The following is a 12400-nucleotide window of genomic DNA, read 5'->3' on the forward strand; positions in this document are numbered from 1 at the left end:
CTTAAAAATATAGATCATATATTAAATCAATTGTAATCTCTTTCTGTGTTTATAATTACTAAACATGCAAATAGACATGAATTAAACTATTGTAACAAAGTGTAAATAATTTTCGAAGTTATATCTGTATATGTACGTACACAATATCGCATCACAAAGCATTCTATGTATGTAACTCTGCACTGTGTATAATATTTAAAACTGTAATATTACACGTACATTGCAAGTGTGTGTATTAAGTTCTATAATAAAATCTGTATAAAAAATATATTAGAATGTGTGAGCTAACTCAAAATTGCTATAAACATATGTATATTCGCGCAGTATAAATCTGTATATTCTTTTATTACCATTACATTTAATAACATATTACACACATTATATATAATGATATAATTGAAAATATGGAATTACTTAAAACTATATTCAGAGCCAAATCTGCCATTGTAATAACATATATATCACAAATGTGTGCTACATATTTATGTTGGCAAAATTCTGGCAGTAACTAAATTATATAAATAAATATATTAAATGAGTTTATTAATTTATTTTATTAATTTTATTAAGGAAGCATATACCTTTGTCACACGCAAAAATGGTCTATTTTCGGAAATTTTTTCTCACAGAAACAACACCTTGTATATATGGGGTGGTTTTCACGTTATAAATACATTCTTGACAATTTTTTTGAAAACTGAGGTATTATGGGGTTTGCGGGGTCGCAGAATTCGAATCTGTCATTATAATTTAAAAATACAAAATGACTGATTAAATATAACGCCCATACTTTGTGAGTACTTTGTGGCGAAAATCATATTTTTTCTTATTTGTAGTATTATTGGTCGACAATTTTTAAAGGTACATGAAATGTCTTGTTAAACAAGTTATTTGGAATTAATTTTTATTAAATTTAACAGTGCATACAATAATAGTTTCTTCAATAACAATTAGTATATTGAATTTAATTCATTAATTATTTTTTTTGTTTTATCCCTACTACTTGTGGTATAGTCTGCCCTTAAAATCGCTTCTCCGCACATAAAAAAAAATACGTGTCTATTATTTTGCATAGTTTTACAAGTGTGCAAAGTTTCATTAAAATCCGTGAGTGACAGTTGGGTACCTTTACTTGTCAATAAATAACATAGTAATTAATATAAGGTTTTTTAAAATTATTCGTTACATATTTGATTATCTTTCATAATTATCATTCGCTTAGTATTACGCTCGCATATAAACTATTACTATAAGTGCTTCGACAATTATACTGCAAATAACGCAACTAATTGGCGCTGCGGAATTGTGAACCTACAAAAGAAAATGGCATTAAAACAAATATACTGCAAACGCTGACGGTAAATGCGCAAAATCAGCAGCAACTATTGCATCAGATCGCTGAATTACAAAGGAAACTGACGGATGCTTTAGCACTTCAAGCATAAGGTAGCACCGATGCACTTCCACCATGAAGAATAGAGATAAGGAGGCCGAACTAGCATTGAGGAATTATCGAAATGTGCGACCAAATGTCGAGCCTAATTGTAGTTTATTAATGCTCCGCAAGGTTGCGCTTTTGCCTCACGGGACTCACACGTACACGGTGGACTTTTGTGTTAGTCATTCTCTATCCTTCTTGCTCTACATCCTGCAATCTCTCCTCTCTCTCAAACTAACGAGCATCTTGTGATTGCAATGCCATCTATAGGTACCTATAGGTACTACTATCGGGCCTCGGTTTTGGTCGCACATCCCAAACACATAGTTCGGCCTCCTTATCTCTATTCTTCATGACTTCCACCTATAAAATCGTCACAATTTTTAAATCTTGCAAAACAATTCGATAAGTTTCTTCATGATCCTACGAGGGACAAAACCTTCACATTATGCAATAAATGGCATGAACGCCATAAAAGTATTTTTGCGGAAGGTGAAAAAAATCTGACAGAGGACGAATGTAAAGAGTTACTTCTTCACGCTCTTGGTGATGACGAATACCAACGTTTATTTAATCGTCTATCATGTAGGAAGCCGTATGATTTAGATTTCGACAATCTCGTGCGGCATCTCAAAAAGCAATTTCACGACAATAAAACACTATTTCAACGTCGATCTGAAGCACTAAATTTTCGAGCTTTCCAATAGCATGGAGGTAAGAAATAACAGGAGGGAGGATACCCCCCTTGCCTGGCAAGCAAACGTAAGGGGGAAACACTAAGCGCCATATTGGTGTGGCTTATCGAAGCGCGACATTTGAAATAGTGATGAAAGCACACACACAAAAAAGGAAAAATTCATAAATAATATTTATTAATATGATATATATGTATATATATATTGTATGTATAATAGTAATATACAGTGTCCGGTGGTTCGCGTTTCACCTGTCGTGGGCAGATTCCTGGGATCATTTGGAGACGATTTTTCCTCAGCGAAAATTCAGTCGAGGCACCAGTAATTTTCGAGTTATAAGCGATTGAAAATAAAGGGTTTTTCACAAACTAAGCCTTGTGGAAATAAAATATCAACAAAATCACATTTTTCAGTTAATTTCAGATAGAGTTTACTTTAATAGAATTTTAATTTAAGGCTTAGTTACAAAGATACATGATGACAAAAATTGGGAACATGCAAAAAATGATGACCTCCCTCGACATTTTCGCTGAGGAAAAATCGTCTCCAAATGATCCCAGGAATCTGCCCACGATAGGTGAAACGCGAACCATCTTGTATATATTGTGCTATGCCATATAAGGCTTGTTTTTTATTCTTGCACTGGCTGAACTGTGCACACTGGTGCAATAAGTTAGAGTGAGACAAAATATACTTTATTGTCTCATTCTAACTTCTAACTTATTGCATCAGTTCAGGAATAGAAAACAAGCCTATTGTAAGCGAATCTGTATGTATTTAGTAGCATGGACATTTTGTTTTATAATATTTTATAACTTTTATATCTTTTTAAAACAAAATTAATGTGAGATCCGATTTATTCGCCAAACGTGTTTCTCACTTACTTGGTTCATTTAGGTTAGATAAGATGAAAAAAAAATACAAAACGCCATATTACTGTGGCCAACCAATCACATTTGGTGTTGTTACCCCCCTACTTAAAAGGCTTTACACTCCCTCCTGTTATTTCTTACCTCCATGGCCAATAGTATATTATTGTATGATCCAAAATAAAATCAGAATTGTACAATGAAAATTTCAAATAATGTAATAATTTAATGAGTTTTTTAATTTAACAGACATTTACTATATATTGCACAACATAAACATTTTAAATTAATTTAAAAAAAGAAAAAAAAAGAAAAATTTAAGAAGTTATATTTTATAGTAAAATTATGTAAAAAATTAAAAGCATATATAGAGAATGTATATTTCGAATATTTTGTAGTATATGTTCAAAGATAATCTCTAACTTTAAACAGATAATAAATAGTAATGTAGGCTTAGCATAAAGTCAAATGCTATGATTGCATATAAACACAACATAATTGAAATTCCATATATAGAAAAATTCAAGAGTTACAAATATTTCAGTTTTAGTCTGGCCTCTTTTCCGATAAATAAAAAAAAAAAAATTAAACGGAATGCCTAAGTTCTACATTTACTTTAACATAAGCTTACATTTATTGATTTGAATCATGAGAGCTTTTTAATATTATTTTGAATTCAAGCAGATAAAAAATTATACACATATAATATATTTTACATTACTTTATATACATATATACTTTATATATAATATATATGGGTCATTCCACATCAAATCGGCCACCCCTTTGCCCAAAATTGTATTGAAGTAAATCTAACTTGTGAGGTATCAAAATTTAGCTTGAAGCATCTAGTTTTTTTATGTCGTCTGGCGATTTTGAAAAATGTCAAATAATGACCTTGATTTTGTCAGTTAAATTAAAAATGGTATGTATTTTCTTGTTCAAATCTTTACTATTTTCTTGCAGATGGCGTACAAAAGTCATTTTTAATGTAATTTTATCCACTAAATTCGAATTTAAAGTAAGAAAAACAAAATTATGGGTCATTCCACGGTAAATCGGTCACCCCCCCCCCCGCCCAAAATTGTATTGAAGTAAATCTAACTTGTGAGGTACCAAAATTTAGCTTGAAGCATCTAGTTTTTTATGCCATCTGGCAATTTTGAAGAATGCCAATAATAACCTTGATTTAATCAATTAAATAGAAAATGGCATGTATTTTCTTGTTTAAATCTTTATTATTTTCTTGCAGATGAAGTACAAAAGTCATTTTAATGTAATTTTATCTGCTGAATCCAAATCTGAAGTAAGAAAAACAAAATTATATATTTTTGCAAATATTGTTTTTCTTACTTCAGATTTGGATTCAGCAGATAAAATTACATTAAAATGACTTTTATGCTTCATCTGCAAGAAAATAGTAAAGATTTGAACAAGAAAATACATTTTCTATTTAACTGACAAAATTAAGGTCATTATTTGACATTTTTCAAAATCGCCAGACGGCATAAAAAATTAGATGCTTCAAGCTAAATTTTGGTACTTCACAAGTTAGATTTACTTTCACACAATTTTGGGCAGGAGGTGGCCGATTTGATGTGGAATGACCCATATATATGTATATATATATACAATATTTATTCGCATCTCTTAAAAAAGAAAAAAATGAATAATTATACAAATTAAATAATGCAGTTTGAATTATCATAAAGTTAAAATAAAACTGATTATTGTTACTTGTTACGCATTCTGCAATAAAATCCTTGGAAACTTAATACATGTAAATTTAATGACATCAATCTCTTTTATTATGTTAGTGAATTTAGTAGCTTCACAATATTAAGCTACATCGATTATAAAAGTACAAAAATTAATTATACTAACAGCATCGTATGTGCACTTACAAAAGATACTTTACTATAAAACAAGCACTGATTAAAATACTAAAATATAAAGACAAGAAACTGGTCGGTAATAAATATTACTTCTGCAAATACATTCTAATATAAGGTAGGTATATACTATATTTTTTAATTACAATATTATATATATATATATATATATATATATATATATATATGTATGTCTTTTTTTTCAAATTATAGATATAATTCTGCGTGATTATTCTATCTAAGGAAGTACGTTTCCTTTTTATAACATAAATAAACTATATATTATTGGCCATCTAAATGATATTATTTGCTTCATCTTCAGAACCATTAATAAATCGTAAACATTTATGATTAAAATGTTATATTCTAGATGTATTTATCGTTAATCGTCCGAAATTATATACTATACAATTTTTAAATATCAATTACTAGATGATAATTATATTTATAAACACAGTTCCTGAATTGTTTAAAATAATATATTATAAAACGCAAATATATATAAATATATTTTATTCTGATTTATTTAATTTTTATTTAATTCTCTTTTTGCTAATATGCGTAATTTTTCGATAATTGAACAATTCAAGCAGTTTAATCTTCAAGCTTAAATCTTAAATCATTCGAATTTGAAAATATATTCGAACAGTTCGATTATTAATTTGAGTAAAATAAAGTTACACCATGATAATTCGTTCTTATATTCAAAATCGTTTTAAATATGATCTTAGGTGATTTTGTGATTCCAACTAATCAATGAAATGGCCATCTAATATCTTAATACTGTACTTAAAATGATTTTGTGCTTATATAAGGACGAACTGGATATTGGAAATAAATTGTTAATTTTTACAATACATACAAACGTATGTATTATAGAAAAAGAACTAGTTATTATTTGCAATACTATATTTGCTCGAAATATCCTTGATGCCTGACTTATTCAACAATTGAGCAAGAGAGAAAGAAAGAGATATTGTAAAATTTAGTAAATATTTCAATTATTGGTTTTGTACGAACTGTTCGAATATGAAACTCGAACGTTTCTAATTCAAATTGTTCGAATAATTCCAACTCATAAAAAAATTATCATTTGTTTAGAGATTTAATTTTTTAAAATTATTAATAAATTAATATATTTATTAATTAATAATAAAAATTAATATTAAAAATTATAATTTATAAAAAAAACTTATTTCTTAAAAAAAAAAAAAAAATATGCTATAGCACAAAGAATATGCTATAGTGTCTTGATGACATAAAGCGACATGTAGTTTATATATACTTAAAAGGAAATAAAATATCTTTTAATTAATAAAACTTATAAAAACTTATTAACTCTCAAGCAATCAACTTCTCATATATAATATGATTTTATCACATAATGGCCAATAAACTCTACAGTTTATCCTAACAATGAGCGGGACTAGTGCCGCCTTTATCGGGGCGTATAAATCGAATTTTTATTCGTATATCTCTGTACCAGTCGTATAATTGAGCAAAAAGTCATAAATATTTTTGAAGTCCTTAATGCCATAGTTCAACTATTAAGAATGTTTTACATAAAAAGAGCATTTTTTTGTGCAAATATGTAATTTACAACAAAAGCTTTATGAAAATGAATAGTACAGATGATTGAAATGTTTTTACGTTTATTATTGATGAGCAATTTACACGATCTGGATACTCAATCGTTTTAATTATCATTGAAGAGTCATTCGTGAGCGAAGAAAAATACAGTGAACAGATAAAATGGCACTCTGAATTGGAGAAGCACGGTTTGCTGGAACGATATTTTTAATTTACGTATCCTTACCGCATGTACATTGTACTAATTATATGGACGAAACTTAATGCGATGATGTGATAACATCATGAGATTATGGAAAAAATGTACTTTTATCCTAAATTCTTGACAAAAATTCTATAAATGAGAGAAAAGAGATATCAAGAATGAATGTTAAGAATGAGATGTGAAGTCTTTCTTATTTGTTGAAATCCCTGTAATAGAAGTATTGACGTTATAAGGATTGCTCTTTGCTTCGGAAAGATGCTTATGAGTGCTCGTTGAGGACTTCCTAGGTGATTTCTGAATTTGTGTCGTTGACAGTCCGCTCACCGGATACTTGTTTCTGCTGAAGGTCGCTCCGTTGCTGCCTCGCATGCTATTATTCTTCATGGATGTCGATGTGGAAGTGGTTTCGCTAGGATGCTTCGGCAAGACGAAGGCCTTCGTCTGCTTCAACAAGTATTGATCGTTGCACAGTGCGGCAATTAATGGTAAATCTAAGTTGCGACTTTTCTCGCGAAGCGTTCGGATGTCTAACATATCGTCGGTCTTTCCCTCGTCATTATTTTCCATGCCGTTGCTAGATTTGCTAGGATTATTCATTTTTGTGATAGCCAATGAAGGAGCTGTTATCGAAGAAGCTGATGGTAATGGCTGATTTTTATCAAGATTCTGGAACACATAATATATGTTAAATGTATATAAATTAAGTGTGTGAATAACTTTTGATCTCTTCTGATAATTTGTATAATATATCGCAGAAAAATTAATTGTAATTCAACATTTTTGAAATTTATAATAAATTTAAAAAAAAGAGATAATTATTTCTCAATAAACATTAAAAATTTGTTATATTTTTGATATCAAAATATCTACACTGACTTTATTTTAAAATATTTATTAATAATAAAATATATATTTATATATATATTATTATAAAATAATATTGTATATAATTCAGAGAAATCAATTATTGTTAAACAAAGTTACAAAAATCAGTTAGTAAATTAAATTTATAAAATCACAAACTGATATATAAATTTTATTTTAATATAAGTAATGATAATTTGTAATTTGCATCGTTCTGATAAAAAAGTTTCCATGGTCGCAACTAAAAAAAATAAACATTTTCTGGATCTTTGCCGTGGCCATGTTAGATTATGACGTCAGAGACGAGAAAGCACACACTGAAAATTCTTAGATGCCATTTTTAAATGAAAAGATATTTCGAAACACTACTTCAGATGGCTTTAGCACACTTTTAAAATATCTCGAAAACTATTCTTTTTCCTTAACAGTCAATCAACAACCGTAAAATGATCGTGATGTCAGACTTTGTCATGCGGAATGACTGCGCATGTGCAAAGACTAGACGGACTGGGTTTCATATTTTACAACTGTTGATTGATTATAAAGAAAAAAGGATATAGTTTTCGAGGTATTTTAAGAGTGTGCTAAAGTCATGTGAAATGCTGTTTCATTGAAATATCTTTTTATTTTGAAATGGCATCTAAGAATTTTTAACGTGTATTCTCGCATCTAACGTCACAATTTCAACATGGTCAGTGAGGAGCCAGGAGCCTTAACTACAGCGTTTATAACTCAAATCTGATATCTCTTTAAAATTATCACAGTGAAATCCTTTATATTAGTTATTCCTAGCCTCTCTGATTCTTGCACAATATTATTTTACTTAACTGCGATATAGTAAATATGAGCTAATCGTCTTTTATATCTTTTATATCTTTAATATCTTTTATACCTGTATTTCATAAGGCGGTGGTGGTGGTGGTGGCGGTAACCTACGATGTTTGGACTGCGGTAGAGATTGCATTTTATTCGTGACCGGAATGTCCAATTTGAGAATGTTCTCGTCACTTCTAGTCCGCGAAAATGCGTGTAATGTATGAGGCAGATCAACAGATGTGGGTGGTTCCCTTCTGAGACTGTGACTGGATGAACAAGTCGCGCCACTGTACAGTGAGCTCGTGCTGGCTGCATAATGACTGTTTATATTGTTATATGGCAAATAATTACCAGAATTGCCGATATCGCTCAAATTCTGATTAGACGCATATTTAGATTGCGAGGAAGGGGAAGAACCGGGAAGATACGGGGTACTACGATACATCACTGAGGATTTGCTGAAAGACGGATATGGCGGAGGTGGATAGGCGGCCATAGCAGCCAGAAGAGAACCCTGCTTGGCGTCGATGTATTCTTGCTTCGACACTGCTGGGTCTTTCAGCGGAAACATAACGTAGTCAACATCCGAATAAAGCTGCTGCTTATATTGTTCTATCTGTGATCGAGTAACTTGATTCGTGTAAACAGTCGCCAGGCTGGATGGTGACGATTGTGGTGGCAGCAGTGGTGGCGGCGATGGTGGTGGCGGTGGCTGTCGCGGATGTACCATTGGCGGTGGGGGCGGAGGTGGCGGTGCTGCCAAATATGGTAAAAGTACCGGACCGTTTCGAGAGGCATGCACGTCTAGATAGTTGTTCGGGCCTACCACGAGAGCGGCAACCGGGGCGTGTACCGGAGTGGGTTTCATTTTATCACCCGGGTAAGTAGGAGGTTGGATTCTAGGCGGTGGTTTTGGTGCGAGGTTTGCTGTGACGCCGTTGATGGCCTTTGTAATCCTCTGAGTGGGACTGGATACATTGGGATAAGGTGGCGGGGGCGGTGGCGGTTCTCGTGGCGTTATCGCGTCGTTTCGCGGCGGCGTGGGCGGGGGTATCTGAATTTTTTCTCGTTGCGAGGTATACGAGGGTGGCGGAGGATTGATCCGTCTAGGTGGCAATGGAATGAAATCATCTCGAATCGTATTATACGACGGTGGTGGTGGTGGCGGTGGTCCCCGTTCTCGATCCAATTCCAATATGCTCGATTTTTTTTGAACGTTGATCGTCGCGTAATCAATATTCTCGATCGGATATGGTGGCGGCAGAGGCAGTTTTCGATCGCCGTCTGCGCTAAATGGCTGTGAATGCAGTGGTGGCAGCGGAGACGGTGGCATAGTCATGTAATCGCAATCCGAATCCATAGAATTGCTGATGGTCTTACGCGGGGGATATCGACCAACTATCAGGTCTGATAATTCGTCGGCCGATAGAAGTGGTCTCGCGCTGGACGGATCACTTCCGTCGCCCCGAAAGCTGCCTGCGCTGAGTATGCTGTTGCTGCGTGAGCGCGAATCCTCGAGTTGTTGATTAAGAGAGACTTCGTCATCACCCTTACAAATGCTATATATCGGTTCCTGATCTTCCGTGCCAACAGTATAAACGTCGCTACTTTCAGACTGTAACCCACTGTGAATAGTATAAAAACCGGACGTAACAGACGCCTCGTCAGTAGAAGATTGAATGCAGCTAAGAGCACAAACATCGCTTGCCGCCGAAGAAACGTTGGTCTCGCCAGTAGGTGAATATAAATTATCGCCGATTCTTTCGTCCTGGATTTCATTGCTTCTCAATGTGTATACACCACTCGTCTCGCTCGCAATATCAGTACCTAATAAAATATCATTTGGATTTTATTATCATGTTAGACGGGTTTAGCCTTTATTAGATTAAGAGTGTGGATTTAAAGAGGAAATATCAGAATAGAAGTTTAGCTAGATTCTGACAATTTTAGAACAAAGTATTCTATATAGTACCTCGATCGTTTGCAAAATCATTTGTTGAACTGAATTCAGATTAGCTATTTTCTATAGTAGATTATCTATATATTTACCTGTCTTTTTACACCTGTCGTAAATAGTGCTTGGGTAACTGACTGTCTCCGAGGAGATTGCGGAGTTTTGTGCCGTGTGCGAGTAGCCTAGTTCCAAGCTAGAGGTTGCTGAAGTGCGACGCATTCGCGATGGTCTGCCCGTAGGTGTGTTAACGATGACGATTGTGCTGCAACTGCTGCTACACTGTGAACCCTCGGTAGCCATCGTAGTGTTTGCTGCGAAACGCTCCATCAACGTGGAATTGGCATCGGAACCATCAAACTCTGAAAATAGTCCTTCAATTATGTTAAATTATATGCACATGAGTGATCTGCACATGATTGTGAAAAGCCACGTCAATTTGAGAGATCTTAGAGAATATCTTACAAGTAACACTACTCAAGTGCCATTCGGAAGGTCTACCCAGCCAGTGAAGGTAAGATAGTGGTACTATACCCGACCAGTGAAGGCAAGATAGTGGTACTATACCCGACCTTAAAACGCCTTGTTAGCCAAAATAAAAAAACACGTGTTTAATGTTTTTCGATGTACTACGTGTGTGCAAAGTTTCAAGAATATCGGCGAATGGCACTTGAGTAGTGTTACTTGTTAGATTATCGGACTTCAATAACGGTTGTGTCGCGGTTTCCATGTCGAATTGCCCGCGTCTGCGATGGCCCACCGATCGATAGCGGATCGATGGCGCCATCCCGAATTAAATCTGCGGAGCTTATCATCAAGCATCGAAATTCATGCGTGCGTCGCGCTATGGGTCCTTGCGCGCAGGATCGAAAATCATGCGATATTGCGTAACGTGGATTGATTGGCTAAGAAATATCTTCCGATCGCCCTGAGCCCGCGATTGAGTACGAAGAAAGGCGAAACCCGAGCAGATAGACAAGAATCGTCTAAGATTAAGGATCGAACACGTAGCGCAACACACAAGTTTGTCCGCGAGCGGTCATCGACTACAGACATTAGTGCACGTCGACCGCATCCGACTTGCTAAAAAAAGGGGATTGCTCATAAGGCAGCGCGACAAACCCGTGAAGTGAGCTCGCAAATTACTGTATAGATTGACGACAAATACAGACTTTTATATGGAAAGAATCTAAGTAAATAGACCTCCGTATATCCTCACACTACTCATTCTTCCCGAAATCCACGGCGCACCACCTCGGAGCGCGTACCGGAGCTTAGTCGGGTTTCATACAATCCTCACGTGAAATCGCAACAAGGCAAATAACAAACAGGTTGAGACAATCAAAGTTTATAAGTTGAATCGATAGCTTAAGTTCCAATTATAACATATGAAGATATCTATTTTTGTTTTACAAACAGAACTAACACGATGCAAAGGCACAATATGAAAGATTTTTTTTAAGGAACTTTGCTATTTTACTCCTCCCGGATCAGGGCAATGTCATACTGATAAAACTAAAAAATGTAATGTTTAATTGAACTATTTATCTTCAGCATAAATGCAATAAAATTATATATGTAGATTGACTGTCACACACACAGAGGCGATTTTACTCCATAATTTCAAGGTATGTCGTTGTTTAGTTTAGTGTTTTTTTTTTTAATTAGTAAAATAAGATTTCTATTATTGACTAATTGTAAACTTACCGTCGATAATAGATACGGAAGAAGGTACAGAATGACTATCCGTTTCCGCATTCGTGCAGTTTAAAATTCTACTTTGTGCGGTCGAATAAGGCGCCGTTTCGGTAAGATGTGGCAAACATTCTGTTGATGCCGGTGCGGTATCAGGTTCATCTTCACTGTGCACCCGATCGCTAACAATACCGGATGTCGTGTTTGAGGATGTACTCGAGATGACAGAAATTCGTTGGTCACTGCGCGCACCGCGCGTTTTTAAGCTCAGCTTGCATCGGGTAGGATACATGTAACAATCCCTCAAGACTTTCCGTTCTATAACCGCATTCAATTAATTATATTATTATATAATTATTATGTAATTAATTTTTTAAGTGCCTAT

At 34.1% G+C, this 12400-nt stretch overlaps 1 protein-coding gene and 1 long non-coding RNA gene across 3 annotated transcripts in view; both read right to left on the reverse strand.

Moving 5' to 3' along the window:
* Positions 1-1112: 1112 nt before the first annotated feature.
* Positions 1113-3018, reverse strand: LOC145935338 (uncharacterized). The gene is made up of 2 exons (XR_014425210.1): positions 1421-3018; positions 1113-1311 (listed from the first exon to the last, which is right to left on the reverse strand). It is a non-coding gene; the product is annotated as an uncharacterized LOC145935338 (long non-coding RNA).
* A 3240-nt stretch (positions 3019-6258) lies between these two features.
* The window catches only part of LOC145934695 (protein expanded), a 33841-nt gene continuing 27699 nt past the window's right edge, over positions 6259-12400 (reverse strand). For both annotated transcript variants that reach the window (XM_083035351.1, XM_083035352.1), the window contains exons 9-12: positions 12028-12333; positions 10419-10682; positions 8446-10196; positions 6259-7355 (exon numbers count right to left, since the gene is read on the reverse strand). In XM_083035351.1, the coding sequence (XP_082891477.1) occupies positions 6855-7355; positions 8446-10196; positions 10419-10682; positions 12028-12333 (2822 nt within the window). In that variant the 3' untranslated portion in view covers positions 6259-6854. The remainder of the gene's footprint in view (positions 7356-8445; positions 10197-10418; positions 10683-12027; positions 12334-12400) is intronic.

This window comes from Prenolepis imparis, unplaced genomic scaffold (assembly GCF_030444845.1).
Source record: "Prenolepis imparis isolate NDT839.2.m4 unplaced genomic scaffold, iyPreImpa1.0 SCAF_4, whole genome shotgun sequence".
NCBI lineage: Eukaryota > Metazoa > Arthropoda > Insecta > Hymenoptera > Formicidae > Prenolepis > Prenolepis imparis.